Raw genomic sequence first — 25,539 nt, forward strand, 5'->3', positions numbered from 1 at the left:
ATTCATTCAAGACAGATTCTGTAACTTCACCTCTAAGTATCCTGCTTCTTCTGTTATTTCATTGGCCTGAAAGTGTTAGAAAGTGTTCTTGTTCACATATAAATATCTTTCATATTTTTCTGCCTACTTTGTGCACATTCTGAACCACAGAGCTGTTTTCTCTGGGGTGTTTTTAGATTTCTGTTGTTTTTACTGCCTTTGTTATGTGTATAATGGAACAGCTCAAACTTCAATTTCCTTCGGGATCAATAAAGTATCCATCCATCCATCCATCCATCCATCCATCCATCTAGGAAAACAAGATAATTTCATTATAATCTAAGTTTATCTGATCTTGTCCAGAGTCAATGCAGCCATCTAGCAGCAGATTTGAGAGTGCTTCATGCTTCTGCCTGTTGGTAAACTTTATGAAGTTGCTGATTTCCTTTCTCAACAGGACTTGGCACCTGCCCACAGTGAAGCCAAAACTAAACGTAACTGGTTTGCTTGACCATGGTAGAACCCAGGCTTCATAACACCCCAGCAGTGTCACAGACTTCAGGCTCCATATCACTCACACTGATGCAGTAAAAAGGAGCCCTGGCCACTCCAATGAATGTATAAATGACCATACTTTTCAGAAGGTTGACATTTCTGTATAATAGAACCCTTTTAGTATTGTTAGGTTGCATTATTTTGTGATATTGGATTTTGTTTTTATATGTAAGCCATATTGGCAAGATTTAAGCAACAAAGGCTTGAGGTCTTTCACGTTCTGTGTCATGACTCTTCACTATAGAATATTTTTGCATTTTGAATTAAATTTTGGGGAAAAAAAACTTTATTACAATATTCTAATTATTAAAGATGCACCTGCCATAATATCAAAGCACAGTTTGCTGAGTCCAGTTCTCATTTTATAGGTTGAGTATTTATGTTGCTTAACTGAATTAGAAATACAGGAAATATAGTTATAGTAAGGAAATTGTTAATTACAAAATATTCAAAAAGACTCTCTTATCAAAAGCTGCTGTAGCCCAATCAGTAGGGATTTAGGTTGGGTTGGGTTCAGGGGGTTCAAGTCCCAGGGTAGACCAAGTATGGGAATTAACCGTGGTTGCTGGAGAGATGCCAGTTCTTTTTCCAAGTACTGTATAGCTGCCCTTGAGCAAAGCACTGAACCCCAACTGCTAGGGCATCCTGTGTGTGCAGCCTCTCCATCAGTGCATGACCACGGGTCCTGTGGTCAGTATTTGGGGCCTAATGATTGTGAAAAGAAATCATCTAAATAACAGTGTGCAATCCTGAATCTCCTAGCACAATATAGACACAATTTTTATGCCTTGTCTGTGAATCAGTTAAAAAATAGGCCATTATTTATTGGATCTTGCCTTAGACTTTCAGAGTTTTGTTTATATAATGTCATGACAGTTCTTTTTCAGTGTAATGCATTTGACAAACATTCAACATAACCTTGATAGCACAAGTAACTATGATTACTTACCTTGACAAATGTATTCCTTTTACAATAATATCAGAAGCAAGCTCACCACTGAAATGATTCTTATTGTTAGTGAAAATCAAAGTATTTCCAAAGTTAATTATGTCAAGACATAAAGCCAAGGAGTCATTACGGGTCCAATTCATTAAAGTAAAAGCACATTTACGTAAACGAAAGGAACGAGACCATACATGCCTGACATAATAAGAGCTGGAAAGCTTTGTTCCTTCTCTTACAAAAACACAAGAGATGAGAGATCTTCAGACAGCAGCCATACTGGCCTGATCCCCCTCTGGTTGACAAATACGGATGGACAGCTCAAGACACTTCAAAGGCAGACAACGACCAGTCTGATAATTTTATGTCTGAGTCTCACAAACAGGCCATCACAGCTAAAGGGGCAGACTGTAGGAGACGACTGCCTGAAACCAACACAAACAAACACACGCTCCAAAACTCCCCCTCCATCCCACCCACCCACACAACAAACCAGACAGCACAGTGCGTACGCACACACACGCACATCGCTCTTTCACAGACAAACACAAGAGAGCTCACACACGCATTTCACCTTTACTGTGTCTCTCATTACCAGATGAAACCAACCGTACATTGATTCACAAAATGGAAGGGAAGAACGCATTAGTGTATAATCACTGACTCCTGCATCGATTGGGGGGGTGAATTAAAGGGCAAAGCAATATCATCAGTTGGTATAGGCCTTTGCTACACACAAATTACAGCTTCAAGGGGAAACAAGACTACCTTAACCTTACTGTCTACCAGTGCATATAGCCAGGCCTATGATGAATGATAATAACAATAATAATACAGTGAAAGACATTTATGTCTCGACAAATCCACTTGCTTTGAATGTACACCCGAAAAACTCTTATAACACATCTGCAGATGAGCATATTAATTAAGGATCAAAGTAGAAGTGTGAACACCTGGGAATGTAACAAGAGACCTCCAGGTCATCAGTCTATTTGCCATTTGCTAGACAGAGACATGCTAACCACAAAGAGCTGAGAACAGACAGACAGGATCATTATTTGTGGCATGCTGAAGAGTGTCACTGATTTTAGTTTAGTGAATACATTTGAAATGCTGAACATACATTTTAGCAATATGTAGATGCAGTGTCAGCAAATTTTATTAAAAAAAAAAATCAGGAGAGTTGCAAAAAGAAATCACAAAGTTGAAGACTAATTTTACAGGAGAGGGTGATAATTAAACATCTTCCCAGAATAAAAGTATTAAACATAACATGTCTCTTCAAGATCAGATTAAAGGTTAGTGCTTGTAACTTTTCTACAATTACTCAGTCAGAGAAAACATAGAGCAAAGCTTCAGACTGCTTTAAATATACTTATCAAACAAGCTCATGATGCCTGAAGCTCAACTGTAACTAGACTGTTGTTGTGCAGTATTTTGTGTAACTTTAGTCACAGACTCTCATTTCCCCATAAGCTATGTTACATGTTGTATGTTATTGAATGTTAGAGTACATATATATATATAATAATCTCTGAAGTACGTAAACATTTGTGTATTTGGGGACACTGATGGCCTAGTGCAGTGGTTTTCAGCCTTTTCTTGCCCAAAATCAAGTCAAAATTTCAAGGCACACCATGTCCACAAATACACACTAGTCTCCTAGACTTGCCTCTAGGCACGCTAGTGTGCCTCGCCACTCCATTTGAGAATCACTGGCCTCATGGATACGTTGGGTCCCATTCAGAGGCTTTAGTCTTCAAAGTGGGGAGCCCATTCAGGTCCAACTTGTGTCCCTTTTCCACATGTCATTACCAACATCCTCTCCTAGATTGTTATTTATGGCCCTATTAGCATAAAGGAAAAATTCCCCCAATAAAATGTTTTTTAAAATGATGTAACTGAACTAGAAAAAGTCTGCAGGGACCCTGTGCTGCTGTAATGAAGACAATAATCCAACCAATAAAATCAGCACCTGCTTTGATCAGTTCTAAGTAGCATCTAATAAAGGATGTTAATATTTGCATTAAAAGTGTTCAACCTGAAAAAAATGCAAAGCTCACCTATGAGAAGTACTGTTCCAACCGCCAGCCCACCTCCTGTTTGTGGAGACAAAAACAAACAATAATATCAGATACTTAAAAATATTTGTTTTAATCTCTTATTATATTCGACCCACTTATAGTCTCCCTTCAGCTGGCTGCCATTTTATGTATTTTCTCTTGCAGACCCAACAGCTGAGCTTCATCAATGTAAGATTTAAAAAGCAGACATCCTGCCATGCTAAAGGATGTTTACCAATGTCACTAATGATGGCTTTGTTATATTCACGTTATAAATGCACAATGTATGATATCAGTGTCAGTGTCTACTGACACAGCCAACAAATTGCCAATACACATTGGCAGAATGTCGGAGTAAAGTTCTTTGCACACTAATTCCATTTTTTCCCTCAGAAATTGCCACATGTCATAAAAGACATGTGATCGTATGCTGTGTCAATCATGCTTGCACATTGACTGAAACTTTTGTCCATCATTTTTTCAGTTGTTTGCATTTTTCTCACCCATCAAAGTCATTTAAAGGGTTATTGGCTATTCAGGACAAATGCTGCCACTCCTTTTCTCTCACCCTCTCTCTCTCCATCCTATATATGTGGAGATCTCTGTCAGGAGTTGATGGTTCTGGTGTTTTCTTTTTTCTTTTTCAAGCAGTGAAAGAGCTACAAAATCATCTTCACAGTACAAGAAAATTTAACTCATACTGTGAATTTTCACAATTAACAAAAGCCTCAGTGCATCTGATCTGTGTGTGGGTATGGATGTTTCTTTATCAGATTACAGATCCGCCAAATGCATCAGAAAATTGTGCCAAGACCTTACGTTTGAGCAGTTAAAAGCAGAATCAATGCACCTACCTCAGCGGAAGGTCTTTTCTATATTACCCTTCTCTCTCAAACTTTAAAGTGTGTTTTAAGGACTGGGGTTTTAGCTCTTGACTTCAGCTAGTTTGATGTTTTCTACTTTGTTTAATTAGAATTATTAATTTTGCATACAGGTCAATTCTAGTACACGAGACGAGGTGCTTCTTACAATAAAAAAGTTATGTATGTTTCAGCTACAATGAGTTAGAAAATATCAGATAGCATGGAAGCATCCCATGATAGTTTAAAATGAAACTTAAGCAAAGCAACTTGGAAAGAGGCAGCCAAAAGTAAGAATCCCTATTTTTGTACCTTTTTATTGTTTGACAATCAGTGATTTGTCTGGGTGGCAGCATAGATAAACTATTATACGTGAGGTCTTAACAGGTTACTGAGAGAATAGGAACATGATGTTTAAGACACTGCCAACGGGCTGTGCATTCACTTGCAATATGAGTATTTACAATAAACACATGCTAAAAGTCTGAATTCATGGTACAAAATAAGCAATAATTGAGCAAACAAGCAACGCACTCTCAGTATAATGTGTACGGATACCTGTTGGACAGCAGCCTGGGAATGACGCTCAAAACATTTTGATGCAGTCAAATGTTGAAGCTAAATTTAGTAAAAGGTACTCTCAGATTCATTTGTGCCAATTTGTGGTGAAAAAAAGCTTTGTATTTATCTTGGGTTCAGGAGAAAAATGTTGCAAACAAAAGTATTGTGTAAAAGATGATGAACAGTAAATGCACAACTGTGAATTGTAGCAAAAATACCCTTATTTGTAAAGTCACAAGTCATATTACTAACCCAATATTTCACAATGCCATTGTATATTTCTAGGCCTAGTTGCCACACCTGAAAATATTGCTTAGTAGTAACACTAAGCACATTGTACATAATGCTTTGAGATTAAATTAACAAGTAACCATTGACCCTTGACAAAAACAGGTTCATATACAAAGCAATCATAATTATGTGTCTATTTCAGCACAAAAAGGGCCAAGGGATATTTATTAAGAACTGCAATTTTTGTGCTTTAAAAATAAAACAGACAGAGGATCAGGCTTAGTTTTTTTTAAAAATTATCTTATAAACTCATTAACATTTTTTTCTTTACTATATAAAAATGTAAGACTGACAACAGAGGAATAAAGACCAGTAGATTTCATCCCCTTTTGTTTTAAAACAAATGTCAATTCTGGATTAAAATTTGTTATATAATATTATGCCTGAATCATCAGTAATGACAGCCTCTTGTACTTTGGGTTGATCCTCTGATATTTACACATGGCATGCCATTCTAGTCAGACACTTTTAAAGTTAGAGTTGTAACATGAAAATACGTTCTGATTTAACAAGTATATGGGCTTAGTTGGTCCTTAAAGTATTTATTAAACAGTTTGGAAAGCTACATTTCTAACATGACCTTCAGAAGAGAAAAGTCTTTAAGAAAACCTCAGACATACTTCCAGTCTTGGGTGAACGGAATAGCAGTGTTAATTTGCCATTATGCTGAATGAAAATGTTCGGATAAACAAGCCTGAGCATTACAGTATATCATGACGTAACCTCAGTTTCCCCTTTTAGTACAGCTAGCATTGTTCTGATAACGCTATAAGCATTTTGTTAATCTCTGACAAACGCATGACTATATTATTTTGTTTTTAGCCTCTGCTAGTGAAGCTGACAGTGCACTGATAAACAGTGTTAGCCTGTATAGCTGTTAGCTACTTGTGCGCTGCCATTGGCTCTCAATAGTTTACTGACCGAGCAGATAGTCGAGTGAGGTCACGCCGGTCGAAACTAACAGTTGTCCATTTTGAACCGACGGTCTGGTACCAGGAATAGAAATTAATTTACTCCTTGTTTTCTTCTGGAAACTCGTTACTGGTGGTTTTCCCACACCGCTCATGGGAGCCGCCATACTGTTTGTAATGTAGTGACGCCTTTTGATATTTTGAAGTTGCTGTCCAATCACGTAGGACTCCGAACGTGTTCGACCAATGAGAGCAGCGTTTGTTGCGGGGTCGTGTGTACGCGTGGGACTGTCAGAAAGGAAGCACTGAATCTCAGCCAGAAGGTAAGCAAAGCTCTTCCCATTAACGAAAGTCTCTCTTTGAATATTTATCCGTAAACATAAGCATATGTTTTTAATGTACTTGGCACTGGTCAGCAGCTGCTACATGCTTCAAACAGTCACTTAAACCCCAACACCAAGCCGCTATGACCTTGTTGGTGCATAACATTTCAGAGCAAGAATACCGTTTGACAGACTCAAGTCCTTCAAATCAGTTCTTGTAATACAGTCATAGTGGAATTACCAAGCACAATTACTATTTTCATAGATGCCATATGACGGTTAAAGAGGCTGCACGCACAAATTTATGTTGACGCTAACACAGGGAGTGAGAATGACGGGTTGTCACGTAAAAAAGGGTTCTGTTAAAATGAATGGCGAGAACATTATACAGGCCTTTTCTTCAGTTCAAATTTAGTAGTTTAATACCCGTAATAAAATGAAATAAATACTTTAATTGCATACATTACCAAAAGTGCCACTCGGTTTTCGAAATGTATTTTGAAACTGTGCACATTCACTGGCGTTTTTATGTCTTCATGGACATTAAGATGAGTAGAGGGCCCTGTTGCTCACACTAATACACTTCTTATATACCTATACTCTGAAAATAGATAGATAGATAGATAGATAGATAGATAGATGGACTTTTATACATTCTGCTGAGATTTAAGGCTGGTATGTGATATACATTGCATTCAGAAAGTATTCAGACCCCCTTCACTTCTCCCATTTTTTTTATGTTACAGCCCGATGTCGAAAAAACTGAGCAGGCAGGGGAGTGGGGCCTTTGCTATGGCCTTGAGTGACCATCTGATTCTCCCTCACCTGTCCTACTCAGACCCTCCTCCCCCAGTTGCTCAGTTTGCCCAGTTGACCAGCTCCTGGAAGAGTCCTGGTTGTGCCAAACTTCCTCCATTTGAGAATTATGGAGGCCACTGTACTCCTTGGAACTTTCAGTGCAACAGTTTTTTTGTAGCTTTGCCCAGATCTGTGCCTTATAATAATCCAGTCCTTTGACCTCATGGCTTGGTTTATGCTCTGATATCATTGTCAGCTGTGAGGCCTTCCATAGAGAGGTGTGTGCCTTTCCAAACCATGTCCAATCAACTTAATTACCACAGGTGAACTCCAATTAAGGTGTAGGAACATATAAGCAGTGATCCAGAGAACTAGGAGGAACCTGAGCTAAATTTGAAGTCTTTTGCAAAGGGTCTGAATACTGACATAAATCTGATATTTTAATTTAATTTTCAATAAATTAGCAAATATTTCTAAAATTCCATTTTCACTTTGTCATTAAGGGGTACTGAGTAAAGATTAATGAGAGAAAAAAATATAATTTTAATAACTATAGCATGAGGCTGCAACATAACAAAATTGAAAAAAGTGAAGGGGGTCTAAATACTTTATGAATTTAATGCATACTGCAGATATATCAGCCTTAAATATGATAAAAAAAAGGTACATATCTGTAGATACCATTATTATGCTGATAATACCATGCATCTTTTATATAAACACATATTAAACACTGAACTTAAAGCTTCATATTACTTCACCATAACATATCACATGGACATGAGACAAAAACACTAAGTCTACAAAAAATAAAATATCTCACCACGGAGTGACAGTGAAATTGAAAAGAAAGGCAGCGACATGTGCTGCATATTCACTGCATATGTATCAAAGGCCTATTTCTTAAGGTGCATGTGCCGTGAACCATGGCATGTCACAAGAGGGCTTGCACCATGTACCACTCACCTGTCACATCAGTGCAATCTTCCATCTCTGTGACACATTATGTTAATTAATACCAGTGTTCTTACTTTATGATATATGTTCATTTAACTGCTGTGAATGTGAACTTTGTCTTTATTTACAGTGTAGATGCAAAACAGTGATTTTACTAAAGCAATGTATACTTTTCTGTGTTTCATTTTCAAAGCTAACAAAGTTAATTAGCCACCGTAACCATGCAGAATAACCGATATATGACAGAATATGCACCATAGCGGTGGAGGATGGCACTGATATAACAGAGCAGTACATGGCGTAGGCCCCCTTATGCCATGCCATCACCCGCTGATGCATAAATGCTGACAGCATTTATGCTGCTTAAACAACATATGCCACTGTCCATTCAGTAGCATGCTAGATACAACTTCTCCATCTCTGAGCTGAATGAATAGCTTCACTTATTATCCCTTTATTGAATACTATTTGGTCCAAATATAGAATATAATAGAACGATATATTCCCTCCCAAAGGATGGCCTTGGTAAAGTAACCTCGAGGTCACTCTTAGTCTTATGTAATGTGATATAATGTGATAAATAAACAAATAATGTAGTAAATAGGTCATTGACTGGAAATGGCTAATTTTCTTCCCTTCTATTCATCTGTATGTCACTACATTCACCACATCTAGGTTAAAGGGCTCATCAGGTGAAAAGGTCAAAGCTGGATCACTCGTGGCACAGCTTGCACACACTAAGAAGTCACTGTTTGCAGTGCTCCCTACAGCATATTTGACTATGCTTGCAGTTAAAAATCTGCAATAAAGCAATGGCTATAAACTGATCATGCCAACACAACATTTTCTGGAGCAAATCTACTGTTTCAACTTCAACAGTGTCTAGCATTTTTCTTCATTAGTTAGACAAAAATAGCACAGATGTGTCTTAAGGAGCTACAACCAAACAAGACAATCAAAGGAAAGATTATTTTTCCTATGTAGTTAAATTCCTGTCACACTACAGATTGAGAAAAAAAACAATCAGTCTGTGTTTAAAGTTTTCATGGCTGAGATTCATTTTGAGTTTTATGTTTATGATTTAAAATAAGGTGAGAGTGTAGATTATTTTCCAGACTACAGTTCTATTAATGATAGTATAACATACTTTTAATATCAAGAAAATTGGTTCACATACCAGCATCATCTTATAGTATAAAAGCTAATACTGCAAATAGGGAAGGAATAAACTTCTGCCAAATAGAAAAGATTAAAAAGAAGTTTATCTCCTATCAAATTAAGATTGAGTAATTAATTATAAAGCATGACTACATTCACGTAATAAATTCTATATTTATTTTTGTAGGTACCACCAGCTGAGTGTTTACACTTCTAAATTGTTCCACCTCGACTAGAGACGTGTCAGACAGAAATATTGAGTGTCTGGTTGAGCTGTTAAGTGAACTACCAGAGTGGCATGTGAGGGACAAAACTTGACATTAGACCCTGATTTCCACTGAAAATAAATATCTTGTGTGTGTCTTTTATGCTGAAGATTTGAAAACTAACAGAAGAACAAAAAATCCTTGAACTCATGAGGTTCAGTCCTAAATTTAGGATGTAATGCAGCAATGTGCTTAATAAGGATGTTATGACACTTTGATATTAGGGATGCACAATAGTGGATATTTGCTGATATGCTGACATTTCCAAACTTTTATTTTCCAATACTGATATTAGTGTATTTCCTTTTTGTTTGTTTGGAGAGAACACCAAGTCTCACCTGCACTAGGTTCAATCTGTTCTTATTGTGACAGTCTATTTAGAAACAGATTTAAAAAAGACAAACAACTTTTGTTGTTTGTCAACTACAGACAGTCAGTAATAAAAACTGGAAAGTCATTTAACACTGCTATCATACTGGTAATATAATGTGTTCTTGAAATACAATAAATATATACACAAATAATATAAAAATAAATTGATTTGACACAAATGTATATTATAATACATTATTTTTTTTTAACAAGGATGTAGGTCATTGACATGACATGCATATTTGTGTGTCTGAGTCAATTATTTCCATTTTAAAAAATTAATCACTTTGTGGCAATTTGTTCTACAAATTGCCACAAAGTGGCTTTGTTTGAATACATTTTTAGTATGTATGTGAAAAATATATTTACTTTTATATTTTGGCATCTCAAACCCTAAAAATGTCAGGTACCGCGACCATCTGAGTAGTAGAACAGATTATTGACACTATTAAAAATGACATTTTCATTGTGAGAAGTTCCAATCAGAATGCTTTGACATGGTTGAAATCTTCCAAATAAACAAATGTTAATAAAATATATCATTTAGGCTCATCTAAAACCTTTGTCCCTGAATTTGTAAGTTCTTAACTGTCATTGCACATAATAGCACTTTAACTACCAGGTGGTGCAACAAATGTTAAACTAAAATGTATTTATCATTAAACTCTTGATTTTATTTTCTAAAATAAATGTGTCCACCGTTTAACCAGAACAAAACTAACAACATATGCCAAAGTATTTGTGTTTATTTGAAATTAGTTGTAAATATCTGGTGGTGTAACCAGTGTTTCAGGTCATAAAACTGCAAGAAGTGCTATGATACTATGATACTACTGGGTGCACTTTCAATGTCAGGTGGTATAAAAAAGGTAAGACATTTGACTTTACTATGAAACTCTTGCTCTTTTAGAGATATATTTCTCCACTAACAACATGCGTCTGAGTATTTGCCTGTTAAATTTATAATGAGTTGCAAATGTCAGGTGGCACCACCTGCATTTCAGGTGGTACAACCGCAAATGAATGAAGCCTTCCATGTCATTGACCCATGTTTGAAAGATCTTCCCTTCAAGAACTGTAGAGTTATTTATTCAACCAAGGATTTGTTTTAAATAGCTTCGATTGCAGTCAGTTTTTATTAAAAATAAAAAAAAATCACATCTTTAAAAAATTTTTATTTGACACTCAACTTCTGCATCTTGACTTCAGCTGGTGGATCTTTATGGAATTATTAGGATGGAAGCAAGCTGATAGAAAGTAGCCTTTCCAGCTCTGTTCATGTTGCGAGATATCCCAGAGAACCACAAAGTATGACCCGTCTGATTGTCTTACCCTTATATTCTTACCTAGCTGAACAATGAAGTAAACAATGCATCAGTTAGAGGTGGAGTAAGGCGGGTCATCTATCATTGTAGTCCTTGGAAAAAATTTGCAGGATACCACAGAATGATGTGCAGCAGAGAGGACTGAGAAATGGTGTTCTTTATAGACACTTAAAAAATAAGTGGATATATGCTATTCTACACTAGGGCTGAACGATTTTGGAAAATAGTTTGATTGCATTTTTTTTCTCCAATATTGCAGTTGCGATTTGGTATGTGATTATTCCTTAACTCTCTTTTATTCCTAAACAAGGGCTGAAAGATTCTTTGAAAATATCTTATTCTGATGATTTGGAATTGTATTACAAATTGGATATAACTGTTGCATTGAAAGGGTTTTGTCATTCTCATATTAACAAGAAAATTAACAAAAGTGAAGGTAGGATTTTTTATAGACTATTCAAAAAAAAAAATTGACACTTGAATTATTGCATATGTCATAAAAAAGTTTAAAACTGCTATTTTGACACAATTTCAATTCAAAGAAATATTGCACCCTCTGTGATTTGAAAATTGCAGCAGGCCATATTGTGATTTAATCTAATTGTAGATTAATTGCCCAGCCCTATTCTACACCACTTATTATGAAGAAAAATGAGTAATGGGATATTTAGCATTTTATCGTCATGGAATTGAAATAAAAGAATCATTAATTGATGAATTCGCTAAAATAACTTTTTCTCCATATAAAAATGGGAAAATTGAATAAAGGGATAAAGATGTGTTATGAACCCAGTACTGTGATACATGTCATGAGTTGAGTCTGTCACTGAATCCCTACTTCTGCTTAGTCCACCTTTGTTCTAGGACATAAAACTAAGAGAATGATTGAAGCATACATTATACCAGGCTGCTTTACTTAGATGCACCATGAGGATGCAACATACAATGCTTTTGTGATGCATGGTGTATCATGCTTACTTACTGTCACTCTATTTGGGTCATTTAAATGGAATTGAACCATCAACATCATCTTGTTTTTAGTGACACCTGCCTTGTCTGACTGTGACATATCAAAATGTCTGCAGTGAATGGTAATCCGCTCACAGGGGAAAGGCTGGCTCCTTTTGGACTGTACAATGTCCACTCTTAATAGCTGCTGACTGATGAGTGATCAGTGTAATCCTTAAGACAGCTGTAAAAAACCTTTGTGAGGCAGAGGGAGGCCAGAGGCAGCACAGGATCACAGGATACTGTAAGGCTCCAGAGGATGCAATAGTCCAACTGCTCACTTTACAAATGCTCTCAGCAGAGGCAGTCCTGCTGTTTTGACAGCACTGTTGAGATTTATACGTGCTGACAGGAGACCAAGGGAATATATCATGACTGACAACACTGGGCATTGTAGAAAGCCTATACCAGACAAATAAGATGCGCTGACTGATCTGCATCTTTGCTTGAGCGGTGCATGTGCAGGATGCAGGAGTGGAAACTTTCTCCACATCCCCTGCACGGGGCCAATCACCTTATTTCCATTCTTTAAATCCTGATTTAACCCCTGGGCTCTACAGCACGACTCAGCTTGTAGAAGTGTAAACACAGAAGCCTGATTCTGCAAAAATAACACAGTTTGTCCCGTTTTATGAGCAATATGGGCATGTGTAAGTATTTTTCTGCAGTGTTTTTGCTGGGTGTTATCAGCCTCTGTATCTGATTGAGCTATATAATGGCAGCAGTCATAACATGTCAGACCTTTCCGGGTCAGACTGTTTTGGTTTCTTTAGTCAAATTCTGCAATCTGGGTAAAACCTCGAGAAGCAGTGGACTTTTTTGTGTCTGGAGGATGCAAGATTATCATCAGCATGCACTGTATTTGTTTTCTTAGTGTTGAAAGTAAAGTAATAGTCTAAGGGCACAAGTACAATAAGCATAGGATGGGTTTGTACACAAAAACATTTGTTAAAGGGCTTTTCCATTTACCCTGCATCCCATACTTGCTATGGCTTTATTTCGATTTCCTGAGGTTTTCTGCAGGTGTCGTATGAAATCCAGCTAGCTAAATTCAGCTTGACCTTCAGAATAAGAGAAAATAGACACTGACAAGTTTTGCTTTTAGGTTGAGGTGTCTGTCATTGGCTCGTGTTAAAGTATAACAGGCTTTGTCATGAGCGGGTCACTGCAGAACACTAACTCCTTTGTGAATCTGATACAACACCAGATAAGATCAGCCTATTCTCTCAGCACCAGCCCCGCACCAGGCATTCGCTTGTGGTCAATACAATAAGGCTTAGCGGCTGATTTTTCCATTCTATATAATTGGCTGGGGACTCTGTCAGCCCACACTTCCTTTCAATTCATAGCAGTTGTATTCATATCACTTGGCTATTATTTGCTCTGGCTGACCCATTGATTGCAGGTTTAAACCCTCAGCTCCTCAAATAGTAACCTCGCTCAGCTGTTTCACGGCTGTGTTGCCGTTAGCAACAATGAAAAGAGCAATATGGAGATCAGTGGCTTCAATTAAACCTCCGATACAGGGCAGACTTAGATGAGACGGGGTGAGGCATAGGACTCTTGTGACTGGGACTTCTACATCTGTCACTCTCCATCCAGCCAGGTGTCTGTGTCTAAATCAGCAGGATTATCTCAGATTGGACTGATAGTTGAAGCAGACCCCCCTGGTAGATGAACCGCCTCCTTTTTTATCACTCACATTAAGATCAAATCAAGCTCTGCGCAACAGGACTAATGCCCCACCTTCCTCTGCCTTCTGCTGCCCAGAGGAAGACATCAGAGGTGGGATTGGTCCCCGCTCCTCCAGACTCCCTTCCATCTGGGATCCTCAGGGACAAGACGAATATCTGACAAGGGGCTTGTAAGCCTCTTAGCCCCCCTGTTGCCCTGCTCTCTCTCAGCCCATGTTTTCCTAATTTAGTTGTGTAAGGAGTCCACTGCAAGGCCCTTATGCGCTGTGTGGATTGAGATTCTCTTTGTGCTTCTAATAGACTGGTCATGTATATCAATTAACACACACAGTCAATGGCAGGCTCAAATCTCCTGAGACATGCAGCGGTAACTCCTTTTTGAATACTTCCTTATGGCTTCAATCATGTGTGTTTAATTCACTATCACTGTTGATGTAATATCATTGACTTTTCTTCTATTTAGCTGCTTTTTCTCCTTTACCAGCTCAGTGTCTGTCGACATAGAGATATTCTTATTGAGGTGAAAGGAATTTGCTTGAAATTGAATCCACTAAAATATTTTATTTGCTAGGGAAAATTCAAGTTAATGTAGTGTCAATGCAAATAATGAAACTGATGTGTTGCACAGAATTTGCAGCTGCTACTAATTTCCACCTCTTCTCCCTGAAGTTCAGCCTTTGAGACTTTAGTAGTGCATAAACTCTCTATCTTTGAAGATACAATAAATACATATAACACAATGCTGCAATATATAAACTAAATTAGAAATTTAAAACACAAAAACACTGTTAGGTTGAATCTGTACCTCTTCTGTGTAAGCCAGGGGTGCTGTTTGCATCAAATCAGATAAAAGCGTGGTACCTGGTTGAGACAGCTCAGCTCTGCATGCTGCTGGTAGTAGAAGTCAGACTGGTAATATTAGCTTCAGCTGCTGAACAGTCCTCTTCATCATCCTCACCCAAAGCAGCTGTGGTAAACACATCTAAACTTTGTAGTAAGTCCCCTTTATTAAAAGAAATAATGAAGTTGATCCCATCACATACTTTTAATCATTTTAGTATGTTTTTACATCTTTAAAGATTTTAAAATGTTTTAAAGTGTTTTTAAATTCTTATTCTTTTAATTCTATGTACTGCTGTTTTGTTGACAAATCACCAGTGTAGCTTGACAACCATGGCTTGATCCCCTGTTGTTGTTGGTGTCTTTGCAGTTAGCTAAGATGTGCTTTGGGTCAGTGTGTTTTCTGGCGGAGTCATTTCCTGGTTGAAACTAGACTCAAAAATCAAGAGAAACTCTCGTTATTTCGTTTATTTCCCCCCCCATTTTCGACAGGAAATGAAAAAAAAAAAGAACGAAAAATGAACCACTTTTTCCTTTATTTTCAGTTTGGTCCCAAAAACAGAAAAACAAACAACAATTTAAAAAAAAAACAAAAACAAAAGTGTACCATTTATTTTTTCAATTCCGTTATTCTGTTTTCTTGTTTCAATGAAATACTTGAAGAAAAGGGAATCATGTGATCCGTTCAGAAAGGTGAATATGACAAAATTTAAGCTGTCGAAGTAAACATTTACCTATTAGACCGGTTGTTCAATGTTTGTTTGTTTTTTGCTCTGATTACTCATTTATTTATTTATTTATATATTCACTTATTTTTGTGTACACACACTAATATAAATAAACCTTTTAACTAAACAATACAATCATAAATTGAAAATCTGGCTCCTGCCATGTACATGGATAAATACCTCAAGCAGTCCAGGCTTATTTATTCATATACATTTATTTTCGTCCTAATATTAATACAGTCTGTCAAATCAACAGTACTTTTACCATTGATGTTATTTCTGATACATTGTATAGGAGGGCTTTTATTTTGAAATGTTCACCTTTCTGAATGGGTCACATGATTTCCTTTTCCTCAAGTGTTTCATTTAAACAAGAGAACAGAAACAGACAGAAATGAAAAACAAATTGTGCCCCTTTTTAAAATGTAGGCCTATTTGTTTATCCAATTTTTTTGAGACAGAAATGCAACATAAAAACAAGAAAATGGCAAAATTTTCTTTTTTTTTTGTCAAAAATGAAAGAAACGCCTCGTTTTTCTGTTTTTTCCATTTTCTGTCAAAAACGAAAAATAAAATAAGAGTTTCTCCTGATTTTTGAGTCTGAGAAAATACACCTCTCCTGAAGGTGGTACTTCGGGCAGACTTGTGCTTTGGTAGAAAGACAGTTTATTACTACAGTATGGAAACACAACTTTGATCATATCTTAACTTCCATTCGCCAGCTTTTTAAAAAGAAATTTGCTGTTAAGCAGATCTGAAATGCTAAATAAAATGCTGATACGATAATCGTCTAAATGCAAAATATAATTATCAATAGTTATCCAGGTCCATAATCCGTCTACCCCTAGACTGAATCTAGACTAAAACCATACATTTTTTAAAAAATGACTAAAATGTGACTAAAACTAATGAACATCATCATACAAACATATAATCTAAACACTTGTAAGCTATATAAATCCATTATATGGAATAAATTATATTAACCTTCCAGTGTTGCCGGGTTCATACAGTTCTTCTACCCTTAGAAAGCATTGCTTTTGATCTAAAAGGACAAGAAATCAATATCCAGAACAGCACTTTACACACAGGTAAGACACACCTCATCACATTTTTTCTCTGTGGCTCAAATGGTACACAAAAGCATTTCTGACAGCTAGGAGAACACAGTGATAGACTTCCCAATACTGTTGCATTTTATCCTCATTGTTACAACTGAAAAAAAAAACCCTCTCTTTTCTTTCTTTTAATTGAGATTGCTCCACCTTGAGTGAACAACGCTCCCTCAGTAAGAGGATCACAGAGTTAAACACACAATGCTGTGTTACCATTGGCTGCTGTTCATTTGTGACCCCCCCTCTTTTCCTCACTGTAGCGCTGCGCTGCAACCACAGGAGGCCAGTGACCACAGATGGTTCTGCAGAGATGGCTGCACTGACTTTCTTTGTTTTCCCATGAACATGTTTGGCGTGTAATCCTGGATTAGCGGAGAGACTTTGTGTTAATTTACAGCTGTAATACAGCTTTCAATTAATGCTGATACTTACAAACAGACACACATACGCTGGGTATTAGGGGGAAAAGATAGTGTGTGTTGCCCAAGTCTTTGCTCGGGGGAATTGGAGGTAATAGAGATCTAATCAGGGGTCTCTGCGGATGTCCACCTCATTCTGAATCCCATAGGAGTCACTGCAGCTTATATATACACTTTGTATGAAACACATAGGTAATGCTATTGTCTGTGCACATTCACGCCACATGTGCACACACACTATCAATGACAGAGGGTGCCTCAGAAAACCAGGCGGCTGCATATGGACTCTCTTGATATCAGTCACTGGCTGTGTGATCTTGTTATGCAAAGTCCCTTAATCCCTACCTATGATGAATGCGCACTGGAATGGAGGAAAGGGAGGGGTGAAACAGAGATATGAGGGCAGCTGTAAGGGAGGCTGTCCACTGTGCACTGAGAATAAGTGCTAGCAAAGATTCCTGATCCCCCCCCCAGCTTGGCAGAAAGAAGAGAAAATGTGAGAGAGAATTACAGTAGAGCAATGATAGACGGAGACACTGGTGGAGGACAAATAGAGCCGAACATGTCGCCTTAGTGCAGACCTGAGATTCACATTAACCTTTAGACCGCTTGCTTCCCAACAGAGGAATTATAGGGCCAGAGGTGTTATTGTAGCAGCTGTGGGAGGACTGAGTTTATAGTTCCTGAACAAGAGGAACAGAACAGGCTGTGAGTGGGAAGGGGGCACCTCATTTGGGCCCCAAGTCCACCTTCACCTGCTCACAGAGGCAGCAGAAAGCAGAGGGTTGCCGGGGGTGATCAGGATACAGAGAGGAGAGCAGAGCAGCAGCGCACGAGGAGGTAAAAGGATGGAGCTGGACTTTTTTGGATCAGAGACGATGACGAATGGGCCAAAGAGACAAACTATGCGAGGGATGAAAGAAGACATAGAGGGTTTAATGCTAGAATATAGTTGGCATGAAGCAGAGAGCATTGTGAGAGTGTGTGTTTGTGTGTGTGAGAACAGCAGAGGGGGGTAATGGGATTAGGGGTAACACCTTTGGCAGGGCCGGGAGAGCCACCTGACACCCGGTCTGTTGGGGACCTGGGGAGATGAGGAGGGGGCAGTGGTGGTGTTGGGGCAAAGGGAGAAATTGGGGGTCTAATCCGTGTCCATCTTTGGGAAGTCATTCCCAGAGCTCTGAGGATTTGGGGCTTTGGTTTCCGCTCTGCTTGCTTTGGTTAATAGTACCCTGGGAGAGAGAGGAGACATGGAGAGAGAAAGAGGGGAAAAGACAGAAGGAACCAGGGGGACGGAGAAAAAGATTTCTTTAGCCTGGGGTGGACTGGCAGGACAGCGGCCTCAGATAAAATGTGTTTCAAGTGCACACTAACCTCTAAGATAAGCTTTATCTAGACATGCTCCCATACTGATATTCCTCTTACAAAAACTATTCAAAGAGAGAAATGTCCAAAACCAGGGGGATTAAAAAAAGAAAATTCAATATATTGTGCTTTTAGAGCTGTTAATAGGATTGTCATGGTACAAGATTTTTCAACTTCCATACAGTACCAAAAATCCAAATAATAATAGGGATACACAATATCATATTAGCATTATATCGGTAATGGCAGATAATTAACCTGACACGCCAGATGGATTTGTTTCACGCATCCATCTGGGAAAGCTTCAACAGGAAACGTTTGAGAAAAGGCATAGGCTTTGAAAAAACCTCTGAGTATGATTGGGTAAACGTTCTGTCTGTCACATCTCTACGGGCCAATTAGAGCAACAAAGCATGTGACGTAGCCGCAAGCAAGCTGCGCGTGCCCAGCTACTGAGGAATAACACAACACATGACAACTATAGACATGTAAGTACTCGACTTTTGTCGTTTTTGAAAAGAGGAGAACTCACTGCTGTTCTCTGTTCTTTTAACACAGAAATGTTGTCAAGTTCTGATAAAACCGGCGCTTTAGCAGCATCCACGCTAACCTCTTCCTCCATAACTGCACCAGCTCTTGCTGCTGCTTGTTTATGTCACGACTCTGCTGCGCCTGAAAGTACTGCCCCTCATCGCTGATTGGTCCTGTCACTTTCTAACTGGGCCCAAACGGTTCAGATGGGAGCTTCGCAAGATGGATTCGCCAGTGAAAAACAAGGAAACAGGCGTATCCATCTGCTTTGCAAGGTTAGCAGATAATAGTTGGAAGGCAGATATGAATATTTCTGCTGCTAGTGTTATATCTGTAGTAAATATCAGCCTATAAGAAACGCTACTGTGCATCCTTAAGTAATATCAATGCCATGGCAACATAAAAATAAGTCCAGGCACTCAATATAGGGAGCTTTCTTGTTTTCGTTTAAGGAAAAAATTGCAAGTAGACTTGGAAACTTGGCTGTAATCACACAAATGTGCTGGTGCCAATTAACTTGAGAAATTAGTCTATTGCTTGCAGTTTGTGATGGATTAAAAGGATATTTCATTATTTTTGAAGTTGAGTCATATGAGGTACCTAGCAGTAGTAGTTGCATTAGCCTCCGGTGATTTGAACCAGGGCCACCCACGTACAGGGTGCACACCTTAAACCACTCGACCATCGGCATGCCCAATATTTAGAGAGTTTTTGGTAAACATGGGCCACAAAACAATGTGGGCTCAAACTTACGCATTATCAAAAAATTTTTAAGCATTTTATTTTATACCCAGAATGCCTCTGTGTTTTGTCACTATTTTGCAGTGCAAGAGCATGTAACTGGTAGACAAAGCCTCCAGCTCAAGACAGCATGGTACACTGAGTCCAACATGCATGTAAAGGATATCACCATAATCAGTTACAGACAAAAATATTGCTTGAATATGTTTCTTTCATGTGTCAGATATTAGCTTTAAAAGTTAAATATCATTGTCAGCATATATCAAAAATTTCTGCCAATATCAACAGCTGATGTATCAGCCACACATATCAGCAGTATAAATGATATATCAGCCTTACATATTGGCAGAATGTATAATTGCACCATCAAGTATTGATCTTTGCCTAGGGCCCTACATAGTTAATTCTGTGTTGTTTTTTATGTTGTTTAGATGGGAGCTTAATAAACGTAAAACAGGAGAATGTATTACAGATTGTGCCTTATTTATTGTTTATGATGAATGACGCAGCGAGTGGCTGCACAGACATCACTGGGCAAACCAGGCTACAGTTTGCCCTACTCTTCACTCAATTTATTGGTAAACTTAGTGACATTAGAGCAGATCTGAACAATTGAATTACAGTGCATTTAGAAAGCATTCAGACCCCTTTCACTTTTTTCAATTTTGTTATATTCAGCCTGATGCTACAGTCAGAAAAAAAACATTTTTATTCTCATTAATTTGTACTCAGTACTCCACCATGACAAAGTGAAAACAGAAATTAAATTATTTTTTACTAGTTTATTGAAAATAAAAAACTAAAATTTCACATTGACACAAGGATATAGACTAAGGGTGTTAGGTGTCCATTTCCCCATTTGACTAAATGCCCATTTAAATTGTATTTAACTGACCACTCTAAAGAGGAGAAAATACTTAGAAAACAGTCAAATTCCTCACAGGCTCATTGTGTTAGCAGGTATGATGTGAGCCTGTTATACTCTGTACAGTGTGGCTAACATTAGCTGCTAGGTCCACCAGCTTTCGTTCCTCTTTGCAAATTAATATCGTGCTTTGATATGAGGCATCTTTTCACTTCTGACAACCCACATACCACTTTATTTCCATTTATTACAAAAAAAAAGTCATACTGAGCTGTTCCTACTACACGCTAACTGCTACGCTACCACTAAGCTTCTAATATTTACATCTTGCCTTAGTGGCGGGAGGTTCATTATAGTTTCAAGAGCATATAGAAAAGGATTTTAAGCCCATATGTATAAAAAATGATAGGTAATAAGTTTAACTAACTTGTAAATCTCATGCTGGCTAATGTGATAAATGGATTTAACCGTTAAACCGCATGCATCCCTATCCAGAGAAGGCCACTGATCTGAGCTTAAATGGCCTAACTGAGCTTTAAGCATGAATGCCCTCAAAGTTTGCTGATGAGCTTATGGCCGATACTGACCAGTTTTTCAACTCATAGAACAGTGCATCTCTATCGCAAATGTTAGTATCACATTTTTGTCATCATTAGTACAGCTGAAATAATTTCATTATTGTCACTCTATCATTATACTCACCTGGTGCAGCTATAGTACGTCCATTTACTGTAATGTGTTTGGAGGCGAGTGTTTTGGAGAAGTTGCAGCATCACAGGCATTTAAACACAGTTTACTGAGCAACTCTAGCTGTATCAGTTCTTCTCTAAAACACACAGTTCCTTACCTCTTTTTATCTGTTTGTCTCCACTGATGTGCACACGCATCTGCAGGTGAGCATGCGCACACACAGTGTATAACACTTGGTAAAGATTGACTTACTTTCTTCTGTTCATCCAACAGGTTGCAGCCTGAGTAAAAGTCAATAACCTGAGTGTGTGGGATGTTTGCTGAGAAGACACCGTCCTCCTGTGTGTTTGTGTGACCGAGTGTTTGCAGGGCAGGTGGGTGTGTGGGTGGATGGTGGGGGTGTCTTTGTGTTTCTATGGTGCTGACAGAAGTTAATAACCACTCTAATGATTGTGGTGGTGGTGGAGGCAGAACAGTGTCAGAGACTAGCTGGAGAAAGTGCAGAGCTGCTCCACTGGATGTGTCACAGTTTCTGTGTTTGTCCATCACCTGAGCATGAGGTGTTGATTGGTCCATCCTTCACAGGGTCACAGGTCAGGGCAGTTTTCAGCTGTGAACTGGCCGCTCAGCCCCTGAGAATGAAACACCAGGAAAAGTGCCATCCTAGCATTAGGCCAACTGTGACAATCTTGTCAACACCTTTAAAAATTAAACCCCTAACAGCTTTTGTTTTTAGAGATCCTCTGAGGGACTTAAGCCTACCATAAATGGATCAGACTTCAGTCATGTCTTTACACTGTGCTGTATGTAGAGGGCATTAGTTAAACGTAATAAATCAGTGATCATCAACTGAAGGCTGGGGGACCATATCAGGCCCCCTAAAAGACTGTGTGGTGAAAAAAAGATGAAGTGTTTTTTATGGATATTGTTTGCCTTTAAATCCCTGCAGCTACATAATGATCAAGATTGCATTAGTTTTTATCAGAAATGACTTAACGTTTGAACCTCTTTTTACAGAAATCTACTAGTCAGCCATTAGTAGTAGATATGATGCGTGATAAACACAAAATTATCAGACCAGTCTTGAATAAATCTGCAGTTTTCTGTGTCAACTTTCCACCTCAGGCTTTTGCAGAGCACAATTTTCTTGCCCAGGAATCAAAACGAAAGACCTGTCTCCTGCATGTGTTTTCACCAATAAGGGTTAGGGTCTATCACCCATGTTGTAGGTGGCTGCTTTGTTAGCATTAGGGACTGATTTCCCTATTAATGCGTAACAGTTACTTTGATTTTGAAAGAAAATACAACTACTAAATCATTAAAATGTTAATTAGACCAAAATGTTTTTTTTTTTTTTTTTTTAGTTAATTTGAAAGCACTGTCCCATAAATGTCTGTCAAGGCAAAATCTGACCCTTGTACAGATGTAATTGATAATTCTTTTATTTTTGATTATAGGTGGAGATGTTCCGCCGTGTGCTGGGGAAGGCGCTGGGCTTTGTGGGCTACACCATCCAGTATGGCTGCATTGCACACTGTGCCTTTGAATACATTGGAGAAGTTGTTGTGGTCTGTATTTCTATAATTATAACAGAATGATCCAATTCAACCTAAATTGAATTATAAAGCACATTTAAACATAAGAAAAAATTATCATTTTTCTTAACAACATATAGTATATTTGCAAAAGATCCAACTTTAATTTGATGTTGTTGGTGTGTTCAGTGTTCAGGTCCATCCATGGAGCCGACCATTGTGAGCCAGGATATTGTCTTCTCGGAGCGAATGAGCCGACATCTCTGCAAAATAGAAAAGTAAGTTCCAGCCTCTGGATTCCTATGAGTGGGACAAAAAAATCTTACACAAGTTTAAACTAAGGCTGTTAAACAATTACGATTTTTAATCTTGATTAGTTGCAACATTCATAAAATTAATTTATCTCATTTTTGTCACATTTTAGAATATCCCTATTTTACATTTGCAATTTTATTTGTTTTATTCTGGATTTTCCTACTCTATTAAGCTAAAGGTAACTCACTACCTGTTTGGAGACAGACCTGCTTTTACTTTAAAAGAAAATAAGGAACTTTGGGTAAAGTTTATGATATTAACTTAACTTCAGGAAAGTGAATTTATCATGGATTGAAAAGGAAATAAGAAAACTGTTTAAAAGTAAAATGTTTGATCATACAAGGTGCAGATGACTTTTTAGTTATCTGCTGAGCTGTCCGACTTTTTTAAAGTGAAATGAGACATTGAGGAGCAGTGGTGGACTTATTTCACATCACTGTGGCTGCAGGGAGATGCTGCAGTGGCTTTATCAATGTGTGCTCAGAGGGACAAAAATTTGATTTGTGATTCATTTAAAAAATGTGATAAACCCCCCTTGTTTTTTTTTTTTGTTTTCTTTTTAAACAATGCGCTTACTATGGATCTTAGTTGTGTTTTTATTAATGCTTAAATGCTGACAGCCCTTGTTAAAACATACAGTACTGTGCAGAACTTTTAGGCATGTTTGGGCCAAAAATTGAGACTGAAGTAAGGCATGTAATGGTGAGTCTGCCTGAGGGACCCGGTGGGCAGCAAACGGGGATTGACACAACCCAGGCTGTGCTTTGGATGTCCTTGCACATTTGCAGGGCATGGGACATCAATCTGTTGAAAAAATAATAATGCCCACTGCAGAGTAAGTGGTGAATTTGGTGTGTACTGTCTGGGCGGGTAGTGGTGCGAAAGCCCCAGACAAAAGAAATACCATTGAGCTCGACCTTGGCTGCCAAGAGATGCACGTGTGTCAACATGTGTCAAACTTGACTCTTGCTTCCCTTTCCCCAGCCCTTTGTTGTGGCGCATGGGGCCCTATGATGAATCCTTAGCACCCTTCATACCTGAGACTTCTGCAAATAACTGTATTTTCTTTATCTATTTATCTACATGTTGTTAGATAATACATGTCAGCAATGCCCTACAAAGATAAACCATAACTGTGATTTTAATTTTTTTTCAATGTTATTATGTTTCTGTTTTCTTTCAATACATACAGAGGTGATATAGTGATTGCAAAGAGCCCATTTGACCCAAATATGAACATTTGTAAAAGGGTGATTGGACTGGAAGGTGACAAGATCTGCACAAGTGCCCCTTCAGATCTTTTCAAGACCCACACATATGTGAGTATATTCACCTCCTACCTTTGTTCAATGTGCTCAGAGTTCTCTGTTACACATCCTGTGATTCCCTAGCCTTGCAAAGCAGATGGATACGCCCATTTCCTTGTTTCTCACTGGTGAATCCATCTTGCAAAGCTCCCATCTGAACCGTTTGGGCCCAGTTAGAAAGTGACAGGACCAATCAGCGACGAGGGGCAGTTCTTTCAGGTGCGGCAGAGTCGTGATGTAAGCAAGCAGCAACAAGAGGCCGGTGCAATTATGGCAGGAGAGATTAGTGTGGATGCTGCTAAAGCGCCAATTTTATCAGAACTTGACGACATTTTTTCGTTAAAAGAAGAACAAAGAACAGCAGTGAGTTGTGTTCTTTTCAAAAACGACCAAAGTTGTGTACTGACATGTCTATAGTTGCCATGGTTCAAGTTATTCCTCAGAAACTGCGCAAGCGCATCTTGGTCGCGGCTACGTCACCTGTTTTGTTGCTCTGATTGGACCGTAAAGATGTGACAGACAGAACGTCCACACTCCGAGTTTTTTTTCAAAGCCTCTGCCCCTTTCCAAACGCTTAGTACTGAAGGTTTTCCAGATGGATGTGTGAAACAAATCAGGTTAGTGATTCCCTGCTTTACCAGAGGTGCATGTTTGCCTGTTGTCCTTTGAACAGACATAAATCAGAATCCCTCTGGCAGAAGAAAGGTAAAGAAGATGGAGAGGAATAAAGAATATATAAGAAAGGCTTTCAGCACAAAATGAAAAACTTGATAGTTTGACAGAATTTCTGTGCATAATGTAAAACCGTCTCTATTTTTGTTTTTCTTTGTGTGTGAACTGCTGTCTATACACTATTATAGTTGTTTACATTTTAGACCGCACACATTCATTTTGTGTCATTGGTCAAAATATCAGCTTTTGACAACACCTTATATTTCCTCAGAACAGTGATAAAACCAGAGAGTGAGCAGGGGTTCTGCTGCTGAAACCACTGTCATTGCTTTTCTATTACTACTCTCCCCAA

General features: G+C 38.2%; 2 protein-coding genes across 5 annotated transcripts in view; one reads left to right on the top strand and one right to left on the bottom strand.

Annotated features, from left to right (window-relative positions):
- elp4 (elongator acetyltransferase complex subunit 4) overlaps window positions 1–6,339 on the bottom strand; it is a 92,592-nt gene extending 86,253 nt beyond the window's left edge. For both annotated transcript variants that reach the window (XM_041791687.1, XM_041791679.1), the window contains exons 1-2: window positions 6,174–6,339; window positions 3,541–3,576 (exon numbers count right to left, since the gene is read on the bottom strand). In XM_041791687.1, coding sequence (XP_041647621.1) covers window positions 3,541–3,576; window positions 6,174–6,330 — 193 coding nt within the window. In that variant the 5' untranslated portion in view covers window positions 6,331–6,339. The remainder of the gene's footprint in view (window positions 1–3,540; window positions 3,577–6,173) is intronic.
- A 60-nt stretch (window positions 6,340–6,399) lies between these two features.
- immp1l (inner mitochondrial membrane peptidase subunit 1) overlaps window positions 6,400–25,539 on the top strand; it is a 29,941-nt gene continuing 10,801 nt past the window's right edge. The window contains exons 1-5 of one of the 3 annotated variants that reach the window (XM_041789230.1): window positions 6,400–6,486; window positions 21,632–21,732; window positions 22,816–22,926; window positions 23,083–23,171; window positions 24,401–24,527. In XM_041789230.1, coding sequence (XP_041645164.1) covers window positions 22,822–22,926; window positions 23,083–23,171; window positions 24,401–24,527 — 321 coding nt within the window. In that variant the 5' untranslated portion in view covers window positions 6,400–6,486; window positions 21,632–21,732; window positions 22,816–22,821. The remainder of the gene's footprint in view (window positions 6,487–21,631; window positions 21,733–22,815; window positions 22,927–23,082; window positions 23,172–24,400; window positions 24,528–25,539) is intronic. The other 2 variants (XM_041789248.1, XM_041789239.1) reach the window with 2 other exon arrangements.

Source organism: Cheilinus undulatus, linkage group 1 (assembly GCF_018320785.1).
Source record: "Cheilinus undulatus linkage group 1, ASM1832078v1, whole genome shotgun sequence".
In the NCBI taxonomy this organism is placed as follows: domain Eukaryota; kingdom Metazoa; phylum Chordata; class Actinopteri; order Labriformes; family Labridae; genus Cheilinus; species Cheilinus undulatus.